At 35.2% G+C, this 17,919-nt stretch overlaps 3 protein-coding genes across 7 annotated transcripts; 1 reads left to right on the top strand and 2 right to left on the bottom strand.

The window, feature by feature from the left end:
- Positions 1-1,273: 1,273 nt before the first annotated feature.
- LOC100809155 (ribonuclease III domain-containing protein RNC1, chloroplastic) lies at positions 1,274-5,204 on the bottom strand. The gene is made up of 5 exons (XM_003539245.5): positions 4,188-5,204; positions 2,940-3,141; positions 2,510-2,710; positions 1,817-1,903; positions 1,274-1,643 (listed from the first exon to the last, which is right to left on the bottom strand). Exons 1-5 carry the CDS (start codon positions 4,997-4,999, stop codon positions 1,323-1,325), a joined length of 1,623 nt encoding a protein of 540 aa, XP_003539293.1. The 5' UTR covers positions 5,000-5,204; the 3' UTR covers positions 1,274-1,322.
- A 3,778-nt stretch (positions 5,205-8,982) lies between these two features.
- On the top strand, positions 8,983-12,644 carry LOC100800247 (BTB/POZ domain-containing protein SR1IP1). 2 transcript variants are annotated; one of them, XM_006590572.4, is made up of 5 exons: positions 8,983-9,409; positions 9,551-9,650; positions 10,017-10,631; positions 10,744-11,280; positions 11,928-12,644. In XM_006590572.4, exons 1-5 carry the CDS (start codon positions 9,309-9,311, stop codon positions 12,459-12,461), a joined length of 1,887 nt encoding a protein of 628 aa, XP_006590635.1. In that variant the 5' UTR covers positions 8,983-9,308; the 3' UTR covers positions 12,462-12,644. The 2 variants fall into 2 exon arrangements, with proteins under 2 accessions (XP_006590635.1, XP_003538794.2); XM_003538746.5 differs by having other exon boundaries at positions 8,989-9,409; positions 9,551-9,620.
- Positions 12,645-14,201: 1,557 nt separating this feature from the next.
- LOC100799189 (uncharacterized) lies at positions 14,202-17,506 on the bottom strand. 4 transcript variants are annotated; one of them, XM_006590571.4, is made up of 6 exons: positions 17,205-17,504; positions 16,926-17,065; positions 16,734-16,790; positions 16,453-16,601; positions 15,143-15,318; positions 14,203-15,058 (listed from the first exon to the last, which is right to left on the bottom strand). In XM_006590571.4, the coding sequence occupies exons 5-6, from the start codon at positions 15,221-15,223 to the stop codon at positions 14,492-14,494; spliced, it is 648 nt and encodes a 215-aa protein (XP_006590634.1). In that variant the 5' UTR covers positions 15,224-15,318; positions 16,453-16,601; positions 16,734-16,790; positions 16,926-17,065; positions 17,205-17,504; the 3' UTR covers positions 14,203-14,491. The 4 variants fall into 4 exon arrangements, with proteins under 4 accessions (XP_003538792.1, XP_006590634.1, XP_040862564.1 ...); XM_003538744.5 differs by having other exon boundaries at positions 14,202-15,058; positions 15,143-15,301; positions 16,453-16,790; positions 17,205-17,506; XM_041006630.1 differs by having other exon boundaries at positions 16,453-16,790.
- Positions 17,507-17,919: the final 413 nt, after the last annotated feature.

The following is a 17,919-nucleotide window of genomic DNA, read 5'->3' as shown; positions in this document are numbered from 1 at the left end:
CGACCACAACAACCTCCTTCACCTCTCCGTATCAGTGACTTAGATTCGAAGCCGCATGAATCTCACCTGTTGTGCAGATCTAGAGCCACGTGAACTGCTCCGATAATGTAGTAGTTCCACTCCTTTGCAGCGTCGACACTTTAGATCCCAAGTAGAAGGTATCTATGGTTTGCGCTGATACCGTTTCAAACATCACCAAAAGAACTTTCAGCAAGTCTTCGATCACAACTTCGACACTAAAATCAGTAACACTGACTATCCATTCAAACCACCAAAGGCAATAATCTGTCCTAATTTGTTACTTACATTAATTCCTTTTGGATAATTCAAAATTTTTTCACCATCATCCAATTACAATCAAACATATATCCAATTACAACCAAACATATTGATAAAATTATTAACTTTTTATGATAATTATATTAAAAATCATATGATAATTTGTGATTGATCAGATCATTAAACTCTTAAATTATTCTGTTTTCTTTATTTTCTCTTTTTGATGATAAAATGATATAAAAAAATTGGTTTGAAGGCACAGTAGTGAGGGAACTCATGCTGGAGTTGGAATATTTTTTGGTCCTCTGTATTCTCATTTAGCGTGAGCTTTTAGAAGAAGTGGACATTTTGGGAACAATATTTTTATTAAAACTCATGCGTAAATCACATTACAGCCTCTGTTAGTTAACTTGACAACGATTAAGTTTAAGGGGGTGCTCTGTGAACATCTGTTAAAAACTTAGGGGGTTTTCTGTAGGGACAAAAAAAGGAGGAATGTTAGGTGTAATAAGTGCAAACTTGAGGGGGGTCAACCTATTTTGAGTTGTAAGTGCAAGTGTTGAATCATCATACATAACTTGGAGGGACTGGGGTTCCTTTCCCCAAAGTTTAGTTCCTGTTCTGTTTTTCTTTTCTTGTATACCAAAAAAAAGAAAAATACATAACTTGGAGAATAAACAAAAGTACAAAATCCCAACTATATTCTCATTTGTGTAGTGAAAATGTTGAGTTTAATTCACCAATAACCATACCAATACCAACGTCCATAGTCAGAACCAACAAGTAGAACAAGTCATATGTATCCTCATCTTTGTACGTTGGGTTATCTACTTGTCTAGGGCGTGCAATATCCGAAAAAAATAAATACAACGATTATATACAAGCTCAAGTTCTAAAGAAGAATCCGCAATTCACCTACAACTAGGCAGATCAAATCATAATATGAAAAAAGCTCAAATCAAGGGGATAGAAAAGGAAAACAAGAGGTAAATAATAAAGGAAAAACAAAAGAGCTTTTATTATTGTCACTTTTGTCTCTATATTTAGACTACTTCTTTAGGCTGGATCTGCTCAAAGTCAAAAACCTCAAACATCAGACGCCTCACATCACGCTTCCCATAAACAAGATACGAAAGCCCATGAAGAGCTTGTTGAACAGCTGTTGTGGCTGGGTTTCTCTTTCTCCGGTTATGCTCATAAGTGTCTTGAACCTTATCATCAAATATAATAACCCGGTGGAGATGTTTGGCCCTCAAATATCTTCCACAATACTTGTTCATAAGAAGATGACGGTGCCTCTCTTGTAGCCATAACCCCGGAGCATCTAAATGCTTCATCAATAATCTTTCAGCCATCACCAAATCCTTAGGAAAATAATAAATAATAATATTAAAAATTATACATTATCCAATGATGAAGAAAGTTTTTTATTGTAAATAGAAATTGAGTAATAAAATATGATATATCCCATTAATGAAACTAGAGTCTTTCCACAACTTCAGTCAAATTGTCATTTGAACGGCAGACAGAATAGTACCTGTATCTTTTGGCCAACGTATTCTAATCTCTCATAGCAAAATCGAGGATGCTCAAATTTGTACTTCGATGGATGCATGAAACAAAGCTGCAATTAGATAAGACATTCAACATCAGAACTTATAACATAAGCCAAGGAACTTTCAAACTTCTGACTCGACTTTACATCTTCCACGGTAGGATCTAAGAGCCAAGTTGACTTAATAAACAAATACATTAATGTGCTTAGTATTTGGGTGGTTTTAACTTTAAGGAAGGACTTCGTTGTTATCAAGTGAACTGCGCAGTGATGAGCAAAATACAGTAAAGCAATTCATAAACTACGTAAAATTAAAATGGTCCAGAGCAAGAACAATTAACTATCAGATGTGTTGCGAGTACTCAGTATCTCAGCTTCTTTTAAATTTAACTTCCTAATTTCCTCATAAAAAACTTGAAAGTGTCACTGTAGGCTAAATAGCTCTGCAACTCAGACAAACAAACCAATCCTCACTATCACTAAACAAATTTGATGCCATCTAATGTGAAGCCTGAGAAGGGATAAATAGAAGCATAAAGACTTGTTTGTCCACTTGTTCAGAGACACACTCAAGGTATAAAATAGTTTGCCCTTGCAAATCAAGCCAGATCTGTGTTTTTGATATTCTGATACACTAAAGGGAAAAAGTAGAATGAGAGGTGATAGAAGAGCTACCTGCAATCCAAGTCCAAGCTCTATGTTCCTGGCTTCAGTAATTTCTGGGATTCTGTCTGCCATTTCCAATGGATATCCAAGTGTTTTCATAACATGGGGTCTTGTATCATAATCCCATATATTGCCCCTAAACCGATGCATTCCTGGGGGAACACAAGCTCTGAATAGCCTTGGGTGTTCAAACAGAGCATCTGCAGGAGGCTGAATGAGGAACACTAATCATTTATGTGTCATCATTTAAAACTAAAGTATTCTATTGTAGGACAGTACTTTGTATCATAAATTGCCCAAATAATACAGCAAAACCCAGCTGAACTTCTAATGGAAATAGACTAAGTCTGAGCTATGTGCATGATATATTGATCTTTGTGCGCTTGTTTTTGTTTTTCAAAAATAAATAATACTTTAGCAGAAGATATGTGTAGCTTGCCTTATATGCAACGATATCTTGCCAGCTTAGCTTGCCTTCAAACTCAGCAGATACAAAATCCACATCTTCAAGTTGTCTACGCAATTTGGGTTGGCAATCTTCGGCATCTGGATCCATTCCGAAGACTTCAAAAAGAACACGATACACTTCTGGCATACCAAAACAAAGATAGATAGCCCCAAACAAAGCCCAAAATACTGACCTGAAAATGCATAGAATAACACATTTGAAAATGCAGTGAACAATTCATTTCAGAAATAGATTGGACCGAGACCAATTTCATTGATTAAAATGGATCTATCATACATTAATAACCCTAAGGCAATAAAAAAAATATCCAGAAAGGTAAGGGTCTGATTGATTCCCTTCTCACTTTTTTTTGTTTTAAAAACTATTTTCTAAAACAATTCCACACTACCCGGCAATCAATTTCTCATCTAAAATCTATTCAATTTTGAAGAATGTTTTCAAAACCAAAAAATAGAAACCGAGAGATGTTTTCTCATCCTCTTCTTATATTTTCTTTGAGTGCTCTGTTCAATGGAGTTTTCTTTGTTGTAAATCCACCTGTTTACCAAGAGTTGATTGTAACTTGTAAAGATTGGAGGCGATGGAGTTTTGAGAATGGCAACAGTCAAAGCATCTTATTATTCTGTCAAAGCATCTCATTAATCATCAAACAACTTCCAACTTGAAAAAAGGAAATGGCACCTAAGCATACAAGGATTCAGTCAATCATTCTGTTTGAAGCCAATACAACATCAACATAATTTCCAAATCTGAATCCTCCATTCTTCCGCATCCCAAGCACATACATACGAGTACGTCATATTGTATGTTTAAGCATCACTCAAAAAAGAATACCAAGAGAGGAAACAGAAAACCAAGTTAACCACCTTAAAAGCAAATAACAACATAACCTTAATTCCTGACAACAAATACACACGCCAACCATTAACCTAATAAATCAACACAATTCCATCAGTCACATCACATGTAATGCTCATAGAGTCATAGACCAGTCATATTGTAATTTTCTATTTTTAGTTCATTGCCTAACATGGACATACCATAAGTAAATAGAATTCTAACTGCGGGATGGTTCTTAGCAGAAATAACATAATTCCAGATTGGCAGAGAGTATTTAGTATTATTTACTATCACTAGCAGTCAGACACAATTGCACAGCAATGATTTCAAATTATAAACAAAAGGCTAAGTTAATGACAACTATGTTACAGAACTTACTTGACAGGACCTTCCTTCTCCGTCCTCCTTATCTTATCCATATCATCAAACGTAAATACCAAATTGTGCAAGCTAGCGGCTTTAATCCACTTAGGCAAGTTCCTCTTCCCTATCAACCCAAACACTCTCTCCCTCATTGGGCCCGGCGACTCCCTCGGATACCTCTGCAAGAAAAACTCCGTCAGCGCCAACTCGAGCACGTACTGTCCCAGAAAAGACAACCTCGAATGCCCGGACCGCACGTGCCTGGCCTTCGTCCTCTCGCACGACGGGTGCTGGAACGCCAAGTACAGCAGCGTGTCGAACTGCTTCGCGGGGTTATCATTATCATCCCCGAGCGTCTCCGAGGGTTCCAGAGAGTATCCCAGAGCTTGCTTCGCTTCGAGCAAGTACTCGTCAATCCACAATTTATCCGCATTGTTGAGGCGCGACGAAGGCAAGCACGAACTTAATAAAGGGAACGATTTGAGAGAAAGTTGTGGGCTGTTGAGAAACCTTTCTGCTAATTTGTTATCGTCTATTGGGGGCCTTAGAATGAACCTCCTTGGGGGACCCTTCTTTGGGGAAGTTGCTTTCTTGCGTTCGGCGAGTTCCTTGAGGAGACGCTGGGGACTGTTCCCGCTGGGGAAGTCCTGTTGCGGCTCCAAGGCCACCGCGATAATTCGGAAAGGGGGGGTTTGGGGGAATTTGGAGTTTCCGTTTCTGATCAAGAGTTGAATTGGAAATGGGGAGAGGGAGGATGAGAAAGAGAAGTTAGGTGGCGGGGATGAGCATGGTTTTGGGGAGAGTAGAAAGGAGGAAGAGAGTTCCATTAGCGGATGAGGGTGACTGTGATGGGAAATGCTGTTTGGGTTACCAACATTAAGATGGTTGAATCCTGGGTTTGTGTATCGACTTTGACACCATGGATGGCAGGGTTTAGGGGGTTTGGTTGGATAAGGTGAAGCCGCTTGCCAGTGACTGTGCCACACCCTTCGTTTAGCCTCATACTTTGCTAGATATTTCAGATTTCATTTACTCTTTTTTTTTTTCTTTAAACGACACGCCGTTTGTGATGAGTGTTTGTGCCTTGTGGGACTTATTGAGACGATTTTTATTTTTTTTTTAAACTTATTCAGTGCATCACATATTTGATTTTCAGTCCAATCACATAAATTCCGAAATAAATCCAACGAATCAATATAACAGAAATTATCTTGATCCGTTGATAAACTAACATTTGGCCTCACTAAAAATACATGTATTTATCCTATCCTTACACCTTAATAATCCAACATGATGTAAATTATATTTGCTCAAGAACAGATTGTTCTTGAAAATATGCATGCTTTTGTGGTAATGCTTATGCTTAAAGATCCATTCGATTAAAGATAAAAAGCATATCCTTAGAAAATTATTTCCAACAAAAATTTCTTGAAATGTAATACATAAATTTAAAGAATACTCTCTCTCTAATTTTAAATATTTGAAAAAAAATGATATACTATCTAAGAAAATTAGTTAATCACATTTAATTACATTAATTTCAATTAACAAATATTTTTTAAAATCTATTCTTTGTTAGAACTTAATATCAAAGATAAAAAATAATCATTAAAACTAACACATCAATTAAATAAATAATATTTTAAAAATAATAATACTAAATAAGATAAAATTAATTAAATTTTTTTTATATTTGACATTGAGAAAAATGTATTTTTTTTCTTATATTTAAAACCTGAGTGTAAATTAAAAGAAGTTAGAAGAAAAAAAAAAAGAAATGTGAAATGGAAAATGAGTTATCTGTAAATTTATTTTGCATGAATGTAAATTAGAAAGCAACATAAATGACTTAAAAAGTAAAAAGACTTTATTGACAACAAAAAATTGAAAACATACACTCGACCCGTTAAATCAGCACCAGCAACAAATACGGTGACAGACCAAATAACAAATACCCTCCTCCACCAGCAACACCAATCAACCCAAAAAAGTGTTGTGTAGCCCAGCACCATACAAAGCAAAAGAAAAAAAGACCTTCAGCCATTTTGATATCTGTCTTGATTATTATAACTGTAAATCTGTAATCAAATTTCTTTTTACTCAAACACTTATTTCAAATCTGTAATCAACTTTCTTCCAAGACTTAACTATCTTAGCATATTCAAACATGACAATTTTGACTGAGTTCAAATATAATCTCAAAATTTTGACTTGTCAAATAATTAAACAAGTCTAATATATTTTGGATTTACAAATGTTAAGTTTGGATTAGAATGAACGAAATGTTAAGTTTGGATTAGAATGAACGAAATGACACCATACACCATTTTGGATCTACGTCTACCTACCATAACGAGTAAGCAATTCGATAATCAAGATCTCTTCAAGCCATGCATACGGGTCATAAATGTTTTGATTTTAATTTGTTGGTGGTTGCCGAAGTAGTAGAGTAGGGCATGGATTGATTGAAAACGAAAGCATATTGCAATGCGGCTTATGGGGCAACCTCTAATTGATGGATGTCGATAATATGTATGTCATGCATTATTCGGAGTTTGGATCCAATCCAAATAACATAGAGGTCAGATAGAGAAACCATTCTTATATGAATTGATATAAATCAAGATTTGGTGATTAGTCTGCATTCTAAAAGGGTCCCTTTTCATACATGATGTGAAAACACGAACCTAAATTATCACTCTTATCTGTACGAAGGCAATATTGTATTATTATGGAGAGCACCAATTATTATAAAAGACATCTTAACACAAAAATTGAGAAGAATAAATAAAAATTAAAGAAATTTGACACTACACTTTAACTCAAAATTTTAAAATTTAGAGATCTTTTTCTCATTTATATAATACTCAACTTTTTCAGTTTTATTCTATGTGAATTTCAACTCACATCTAAAGTCCAACATTACCATCTTTCCAAGTTGATTGTTATGTTGATTATCCATTTGCAACCACATAAGTTTTCTGGATAAATATCATACGTACCCAAATCTATATATGCATATGGTTGCTTTAGTTATCTGTATATCCAATTCAAGCCCTAAATCCTAAATAGATAATAATTTTAATCTTTAATTATACTACTAACTGTGTCAGATACTCAAGATTTAGAGTGTGTTTGTGTTTCTAGTTTTTAAAAACTAATTTTTAGGAAATGTATGTGTAAGGAAAAATATGAATCTTGGATTGGGACCAACAAGTTTATAGTTAGAATACCAAGCTTGATCTCCTAATCCGACTCCAAACTACTCTCCTTAAGCGATCATCTGCAACAAAGATTTAGTTCAAACAAAGAAAAATCTGCAACAAAGATTCAAGCATAAACAATCTTGCTTGACATAAATCTTGATTGACTAGCTGACTTCATTATGATGTTATAACCCAGCACCTAATAATATAAAAGCATAAAGCCATAGCGAAAGTTGGGCAGATCGAACAAAATTCAAATTGAAACCATTGACACACATTCAGTCGATTTATTTAATTAAAAACCCAGTTGATTTATTAATATTTAAATTTAAATGTGAAATTATTGGTTAAATTCAAATTGTATACTGTACGATGCACAATAAAATTTTAAAAACTAAATACTATATTTTTAAATGATATAAGACTTATTTTTAATTTGTTCTTTGTAATTTTTTTTTATATATTTATTATCTATTTTCAATTTAGTATGATCAATTTTATTATTGTTTCCTTTCCAGGAATGGCTTAGGTCAGCCCAAAGCTATCTATATTGTCATGATAGGCCCCAAAAGAAGTATCCTTACGTGGGAGAGCGTCAGTTTCCAGAGACTCCTTGTCTGTTTACTGTCAAACAAAGAACGTGAGGAACTCGCACAGTGATCACGTCTTTAGCACTTACAGTTACATTACATGCAATAGATATATATAGATTAGGCCACTTAATATATGTATTGCAACTTCATAAACCTTATTTTTTTTATAAAAAATAAATTCATAAACGAATGAGGCAGTTCTTTAGTGTACAATGATCACACTGGAATTTAAATTTAAAACTTCATGTATACCATCCAACTCCCACGAGGCTGACCCTAATGGTTTTAATGAATGAGGCAGTTCTACCATTACTAAACCTAAAATAATGAGCTGTTTTTGAGTTTGAGTCAGCCCTCAGTGTAATTAGATTTTGGGGAGAAGTGAGAACAATTATCATTTTTATAATTGCCTATTATAATTAATACATAATAATTTGTAAAACTAAAATGAAAATAATGGTCACAATTAAAGATAAATTTTTAAAATTATTGCTTTTATCTTTAAATATAACAGTAATTGTTAATTTACTTTCTATCTTTAAAATACTTTTCTACTAATTTTAAAACATTATAATGGCAATAAATAATAATATAGGAAATATTAAAAATAATTAAATGCATCTAAATTAAATTAAATTATTCGTTGTAGAAAAAAATGTCATATTATATAGGGAGGCTAAAAGTATAATTTTACGAAATGAAAAAATGGGCCAGGCACCTTCACAGTTTGTGGACGGGAATAAGAAAGAAAGAAATTCAACTTCCCATGTGGAAACAAACGGCGTTAGACGCCAATCAACATGCAACGATCTCATCCTTTCCACACAAACTCCCTAAGCACACACCACCCACATTCAAGTACATCTTCATGCTTCGAATTTACCCATATTCCTATTTTATAATGTCGATACTACCCCTCATATTCCTTCCTCTACCCTCCAATAGAGTTGCTTTTCTCATTAACAAAAGACCTTGTTTTGGGAATTCACTAGGCTGATCATTTATTGGATTAATTAACGTGGCTTGGAAACTGATTTGAGGTTCAGGTTCTAACTCTATCCTCATTATTCCACAACATTTTTCAAGTTCAGCGTTGAAGTTCTTATTTGAAAAAAAAAAAAAACATAAAAGTTCCCAAGGATAAATAAATACCTCTTATCTAGCCTTCAGTACTCCTTTGCTTGTAGAAAATGTACGAGGAATCAACAAATATAAAAGATTACCTTGAGCCTATGCAATTACTGATTCATTCTATGTTCTTTCTTTTTCTGCTTCACCATCAACTGTAACATAGAAAAAAGCATCGTGCGTGAACTAGAAAGAAATCTGTGTCAGCTATGATGGATCGTGGTCAAGAGAAAACCGTACCTGCTGGCTGTGACTTGTCTCTGAAGAAGAAGGAGCTTCTTTCTAGTGCCATGAAGAGAACAAGTGAATGGTATGCTTCTTGTCCTCTGAATGAAACTAATACTTTGGTGGCTTTTATGTCAAATGTACATAACCTGTTTTTCTTGTGTACGTTGCTACCTTCTGTTGGATAGCATAACTGAAACGCATGAGTTGAACTACTTAATTGCAGGATTTTTTCTCAGGAGATTCCAAGTGATGTCAACGTTCAAGTTGGGGAAGCTTCCTTTTCGTTACATAAGGTAGCGAACCAATTCAAATACGACTCTTTGGTACATATATCAAACTTAATGACTAATATCAGAATAATTCAAGAGCATGGCAACAAACTAATAATTTCTTATTCTTGTTAGTTGTTGTTCAAGCGTTGTAGAGCTCACTGAACTCTTGAATTAATACCGAACTTTTAAAGTCTCTGGCAAGTGTGTTCTTTAACGTGAACATCTTAATCAACTATTTACTTGTTACAAGCCTTTTTTTTTCTATCTCACCTTTTTGCTGTTTGCCTAAAAATTGAACTTGAATTAGGATGCAATAAAAGTATATGAACGCAATATTTTAGTGTATAAAATTGTTATTGTTTCGTTGGCCATCAATCAATATTGAATTCTCTTACACATCTCCTACTGTAATTGCAGTTTCCATTAGTCTCCAAGTGTGGATACATTAGGAAACTCGTCTCAGAATCTAATGACGCAGACGTTTCATTCATTGAACTCCCTGAAGTACCTGGTGGAGCAGAAGCATTTGAACTGGCAGCAAAATTCTGCTACGGGATAAACTTCGACATAAACGTTGAAAACATCGCTACGCTGCGCTGCGTGGCTGAGTATCTTGAGATGACAGAGGACTATTCAGTTGGAAACTTGGTGGGAAGAACCGATGCTTACTTGAATGAAGTGGCACTCAAGACCATTGCAGGTGCTGTGTCTATTTTACATATGTCAGAGAATCTCCTTCCAATAGCAGAGAGAGCAAAGTTGGTGAGTAGATGCATAGATGCCATTGCATTTATAGCATGTAAGGAAAGCCAATTCTGTTCATCTGCAAGAAGTGAGAGTGGTTCTGTGGGAGTGGTGTCTTCCATGGCATCCAACCAGAGACCAGTAGTTGACTGGTGGGCTGAAGATTTGACTGTGCTTAGAATTGACATTTTCCAAAGAGTCATAATTGCAATGATGGCAAGAGGGTTTAAACAGTATGCCATTGGCCCAATTCTAATGCTCTATGCACAGAAATCTCTACGAGGTTTGGTGAGATCTCTCTCTAGAAAGATGGAAATGTTAAAAGTAAATGACTAAATATGATTTTATAGAATCAGTCCTTAACTCTTAGCTCTCCTTTTTTTTTTTTTTTGAGGAACAGGATGTATTCGGAAAGGCAAGGAAGAAGATTGAGCCGCGAGAAGAGCATGAAAAGAGGGTTGTTTTAGAGACAACAGTGAGCCTTTTGCCAAGGGAGAAGAATGCAATGTCAGTAAGCTTTCTTTCTATGCTGCTTCGGGCAGCAATATATCTTGAGACTACAGTTGCTTGCAGGCTTGACTTGGAGAAGAGGATGGCCATGCAGTTAGGACAAGCTGTTTTAGATGATCTTCTCATTCCTTCCTATTCTTTCACTGGGGACACATTGTTTGACGTAGATACGGTGCAGAGGATAATGTCTAATTACCTAGAATCTCAAACGGGGAGCCACTTAGTCTTCAATGCAGATGATGAATACTTTTCTCCTCCACAGAGTGATATGGAGCGGGTTGGAAAACTAATGGAAAACTACATTGCTGAAATAGCCACCGACCGAAATTTACCGGTTCCTAAGTTCACCAGTTTGGCAGAATTAATTCCTGAACAGTCAAGGCCAACAGAAGATGGAATGTATAGAGCCATAGACATCTTTCTTAAGGTGCAGACTACAATCCTTTTTCTATATCAAACTAATCATACCGCAGATTTGATATTTAGTCTTTATATTGTTGATAGCTCTTATTTGAACAACCGAATTAACACACATTTCGTTAACCAAGATTAAATATTCGAGAAATTATATGGTTTGAGACTATCTTGATCTAAGACAATCTCCACATGACAAATAATTGAGTTTTATTAACGTTCTTGTAAATTGAAAAATTTCAGTTTCATGTCACTTAAGATTTAATTTGAGACCATAAACATGTGGTAGTCTAGTACCATTAATAATTTCTCCAAACCTACAGCATATTCTCACAGGCTTCTAGTGTGTTCAAATTAGTCTTATGGAAAGAAATAATCAATTATTTTTTTATAGTGAAAATAAAGTAACAAATAATTCGTTCTACTTTTTCATGGCATCACCATGATTTTGTAGGGTAGAAATTATTCTGTGTGTTATTCAAACACACTATTCATCAAATTGAATTGGCTTTGGATCTAACATTATCATAGTTCGTTTGCTACATTACACAATTGGATTTATGAGAGTATTATCATCAAATTCAAGGACTTAATAGCATTACTATTTTGATATAGAATTTTCTAAACGTGAGTTTATTTTGAATTACTGATGATTCTCAGGCTCATCCTGCTCTAAGTGACATGGACAGAAAGAAAGTTTGCAGCGTGATGGACTGTCAGAAGTTATCGCGAGAGGCATGTGCACATGCTGCTCAAAATGACCGGCTACCTGTCCAAACAGTGGTTCAAGTTCTCTATTATGAACAGCAACGGCTTCGCGATGCCATGAATGGCAGTGGAAGTGGGGAATCTTCGGTTGATTCCAAATTGAACGTATACTCAACTGATCTTCATCCAGTTTCAAATGAGCTCTCCACCTTACGAAGAGAAAATGAAGACCTGAAACTAGAGTTAGTGAAACTGAAAATGAGACTAAAAGAGATTGAAAATTCCACGCTTAAATCAACAGTTAATAGTCCTGTTGTAAGTGCTTCACCTTCTGCTGATAAGCCTCCTTTGCCTCGAAGATCATTCATGAGTTCAGTGTCCAAAAAACTTGGGAGGCTTTCTCCTTTTGTGCGTGCCGATGGTGTCTCGCCTTTTGCCAAAGGTCGCACAAAACCAAATAAGAATCGACGCCACTCCATTTCCTGAGGCCATTGGTAGTTCTTGGTGTGCAGACTAAAGGTTCTTAGATTCAGGGGTTTGGAAATACAGGATTAGTCTTTCCAAGTCTATTGCTTCATTTATGTGATACCATGTAGATTGTATGATTATGATCCTTTGGTGTGAACTATATTGTAAAGTGTGATGAAAAATTAAATATAATTCTAGATTTGGATTGCTGTCTACCTGGTGAATGGCAGTAATATTGCTGTATTACAAGAATAATAAACTAAATTTAACATTGATAGTCCATGCAAGAATCATAATTTTTCCTATCAGTCTTGCATAAATCAGTTAAGAATACTGATACTGGCATTTGTTGGACAAGTCAGGAGTTTTTTTAAGAAAAATTGGTAGAACGGATTTTCATTTTGTAAACATATAGTAACAGCCATATAAAATTCATTATGTACTATTATCTCTGATCAAGGAGAAAAATAGGAACGGAAATCGATTACATTTGGCATCATATTGACAAGGAATCACGATCATTATCCCCCAAAAAAATCTTCAATCAAGGATGTAAATATCACCCAGAGCACTTTCACATTCAAACACGAGATCATAAAATTTAGGTGGGTCAGTTGCTTCTCACAGTGAGATCATGCCTTCCTAAAGATAAATGGACCATAAAATCACTGGAAGAATACAAAATCTGATAACGGCATTTACTACTTGGTGGGGTCTATGTGTAAATTATTTAAGTCCTTGGGGATAAAAAGCCTCCGTAAAGGGAATAGTAGATAATAGTTCAAATGACAGCCTTGCATTGTCGGTGTTGATGTCTAAAGCCTAATCATAATGAAAAGAAAGAGATCATGGTTCAGTTTCAATTCACGAATATTCTAAAGGCATGAAATGCGGTAAGTTAAACATGTTTTGGGACAAACCTTAACAGAACGTGTTGAAAGATGTTTATATTTGGAAGAGAATATGCTGTTCATCTGATGGTAGCCAGGAACTAGATCTCCTACTTCTTGTTGGTTTGTTAGTTCATGAATCATTGCGGAAAACAAAATTAGATTAATGAGAAGAAAATTTGCATACCTACCTAATGTGTTTCCGTAAGCAACAATTCTATTATCACATGTCTCCTATTTGGAATGACCCCTCACCCACAACTAACAGTTTTTTCACCAATCTGCATATGAAACCCGTACAATTGGAGCATGAGCTGAAAAAACCTTGAAATTTTTTTTTTCGTTTCACATTGACAGAAGCATCCTCAGTCACTACGTGTTTGTCTCCTTGAAAACAGGATTGCATGTTTGGTTTTCATTTTGAAGGCCTAAAAGTATGTTCAAAAAGTAAGACTGAAAAATCATGCTGTTTCTTGTTTTGGTTTTTCGTTGAGCCTGATTTTAAACTGGGTTTTGTTATTTTGCCTTAAAACTCAGTTTGAAATGGAAGTAAAAAGACAGTTGTTTTTACAAAATAAATTTGCAAAATGATCGAACTTCATCCAAACTTTAATTCAAACATATACATAAATCAGCTAGCTGTCTGAGTTCAATTGCTTTGGAGATATGCACTGTGAGAAACACCCCACTGTTAGTTAGGATTATAAGTGACAAGGTTAGATACTTACATGAATTTTGTCATTATGGACAGAATACTATCCAGAGTTGCTTTCTTGAAAGGCAGAGTTTCAAGGTGGGAACCTAATTAAATAATTTGATTAATAAAGGAGGATAGCATATATCGCTTTCTTTCAGGCACGGGGCTAACAAAGAACCTAATAACCTCACAGACATCGCTCCATGTTTCATGGTTTCGGAGGTAAAGATTATGATGTAAATCTGAATAGTCACAAGACCAAAGAAATATCAGTCATATGTGATTCCGGAATTATAATTGGTTTGTTTAACCATGAAAACAAGTAACTTCTATACAAGACATCATCATACCTTGTCACACTTGATAGCTACGAAGAAAATTTCACAGAAACATCATTCACAACTCACAAAGTTAGTCTTAATCAGTAATTAAATATACATCACAATGACGTTGTAATATTTTTAGGTCGTGTTCAGATTCAATACTTGAAAAAACCAAGGTGGCTGGTTCAATCTCTCGTCTCTTGATTGTTCTTCAAAATCATAACTGTTTCTAATTCCACTTTGGCACCCTGCGGTTGAATGTGGCACCTGGACAAGGCCAATTAAGCCTCCACTTAATTCTTCTACAGTTGAATAACTGCTATGATGGGTCTTCAATCTTGTCTTGTTTATAAGGCAAGATCCAGTAGAAGAAGAAGACAAGCTATGTGCCGAATCTGAAGTCAGTGGTGTCTCCACTATTTTACGTTTGTAACTTGAAGGGCCTAGTGTCAGCTCAATCTCAGTCTCATTTGTAATCTCTAGAACTCCATCGCTGTCAGATTCTGCATTGTCCTCCTTAGCAGGACTTTCAAGATCAAAGTTCAATATAGGATTTTTCTGTGCACCATTATGACTACCATTTTGAGTTAAACTAATCACATTTTTTAAGTTCCATCCTCGTTGGTTTACTTCAATACCACTTCTGGCTTCCATATTTTTCATCAATATCTTCTGAATCCGATACAAACGATGAAGTTCGTACACCTGTAACCATTCTCAGGGCACTCAAGACTCTATTGACACTGACGGAAGAAATTTGGCTCAAAAGGACAGAAAGAGATTTAGTACCTGCTCTTTGAAAGTGTCTTGGTGTTTTAGCATGGTCATCCTCATGTATTCTTTGTCGCAAGGCCTAATAAGCTTCTCCATCGGAGATCAGTTCAGCTTCTGTACCTTAACTTCTTTTGTTGGGATGTTCAGACATGCATTTTTATGGTATCACTCCACCTGCATATTAGTTACCACTGTTTCAAAAATGTTTGACATCAGCTTCAGTTGCTTATCTCCTTCCAAGATTTTGGACCACAATTAAATGAAATGAACTCTCAAAAACAACAACAAAAAGAAGAAAAAAAAAATCTTTGGATACCTTTATTTTGTCGAATTTTCCTATCATAATAACTTTCTAGACATGATGTCATTATTCACATTATCCTTCATGCAGTATTTCTATTTAATGCATAATCAATGCAATGTTTTCTCTTCTTTGCATACGCCCATTTTAAAAATTATTAATGTAATATCATTAGAGTTTTGGGCTACCAACATGTTATAGGATGGTTAACAAATTATCATGTTTCTTAAGTAGGCGAATAGAGTTTGATCACCTGGCCCGTGATTCTATTGAAAGAAGTTAATCTCTTGAATAAATATACTTCAACAAATTAATTCCTGACTCCCCGTAGAAGGATACTGAGTTTTTTTTTTTTCTTAAAAAAGAGTCATGACCCACAGAAACCTATTCACTTGACATTTTAGCCCAAGCACTCACTTCCTTTCTCATTTATCTTGGTACCTGCTACCAACATTAAATTTCTGTCTCTTTTCATACTTGTATTTTTTTTTCTTTATTAAATCTTTTCTAGACAATTAGCTTCTATTACTCTAGAAGTTTTAAAAAATGAAGTAATTCCCGCAATTCTTTTGTTTAGCAAATAACAACTGATTTTTTTATATTATGAATTAAGGTTGACGGCTTATGCCTCGCATGATGCCAAACCATATCCCTCGTATATTAGACACCAAACTTAATCTTTTAAGCGACTTTTCACGGGGAGCTTGTCATATACCCAGGCTCCAATCTAACGTTACAACCTGACTTATAAAGTATCACATCAATGACATGATATCCAATTCTAAAGTCTAAACAAAATTAACATTCGCATGCTCATTGAAGTTATGCAAATGTCAAAAACTCAATGACTTTATAAAGCAAAGGCTTTGCAAGCAGGTGAAATTTTAAAATAATGCAACAGAACTTCTATCATGAGCATTGGGTTAATTGATTTTATGAGAGCCTTCCCCTAATTAACAGACACAAATTAAATTCACTGAACTCCAACACAAAAAGCTGTAAGAAATAGAATCTAGCTTCTGACCTGTGAAAATGAACCGAAAGATACCATAATGCTTTCCGTCCTGTACAAGAAGACAACAAAAAAGAAATCTCTCAAGCAAAGGCAAGAAGATCCTCCTTTCGCCACAACTTCAGAGACAACCTTGTTTGTTTGACAAACACTCTGCTACTCTGTTCTCACACTCCCACATCAGAATCGTCAGTATATACTACTATATATACTGTTGGAGATTAAATAGTATTAAATATAATAATACAACTGAACCGTTGTAGAATTTAAGATTCTCTCTCAAAGACACTCACGGAAACCAAAGTGCTATTTGCATGAGGTTTGAGGCATGCCAAACAAAGCCCAATTAACTGTCAGGAAAAGAAGAAATAATTCATTATATAGTACTATTAGTTTTGATAATTGTTTAGGATCACAATGCATTGGTTTACACGAGACAAATCATCAATAGAACAGTTTAGTCTGCTGAGGTGAATCACATGAACCTTAGTTTCTGTGTCTCAGATCTCAATTTTAGTAGCAGTAAACAAATTACAATTGAAGGGTGCTGCTTATACGAAAGAACTTGGGTGGCATGGCATCTCCTTTGCCGCTGACAAGTTTATCCTGACCGATTAATTGGTGCCTATTTAAAAAAAGAAAAAGAAAAAGAAAAGACAAGCAACAAATGATAGGTTTATCGTATCAATAACAATAATTCATTCTATATATTTCCATTACATTGGTAAGCAAGAGAGAATCAACAATTATGAAATGTTTTGTACCTGCACTCACTATATGTAAGATAGGTGGTGCAATATGGTGTTTGACAGGATTTTAGCATGACTCGGCACAAAGACCCAGCGCAATGATTGTAGACATTAATTGGCCATGTGTGTGGTGTGGTAAGTTGATGTTTATAAAACAACTTGCATGCATCCCATGGGAATATATGGGTACAATGGTAATGAAAAATACAGATGAGATACATGTATGTATGTTCGCTCTTATCGAGGTGAGCACATGCTTGTTAGGTTGGGCCTCTCTCTTTTTAGAATGTGAATTATACAGTACAAAGGTTAGAAAAAAAAGTTCGGGAAATTGAGAGAGATGGGCATGGAATGGAAGCACGCGTTGCCGGGGCAGAAAGGTGCATTTGTATTGGGCAGTGGGTCCTATGCTATGGGTGTGCTAAAGGGAAAAGCCAGAGTTGCACGGGCTTATGCTATTGTTTTGGTCCCACTTGAATTGGATATTTGATGAACTATGAAGAACCCAGAGAAAAATAGTATGTAAAAAGCAAAATCGAGGGGGAAGTATGGTAATGCTGATGCCAAAGCTTGTTTGTAAATTAAATTAACCGATTTTACACTTTACAGTCCTACTTTTGCTTATATCATGCTATTTATCACTTTTATTGTCTTTCTTTTTTATGCCTCTTTTTTTTTCCAGGTACATATATATTCCTGAGCAGTGTGACACTATTTTTATTCCTAATTA

The sequence above is a fragment of the Glycine max genome, chromosome 11, assembly GCF_000004515.6.
Source record: "Glycine max cultivar Williams 82 chromosome 11, Glycine_max_v4.0, whole genome shotgun sequence".
Lineage (NCBI taxonomy): Eukaryota > Viridiplantae > Streptophyta > Magnoliopsida > Fabales > Fabaceae > Glycine > Glycine max.
Note: the sequence above shows the minus strand (reverse complement) of the source record. Positions and strands in the feature narration are given on the sequence as shown.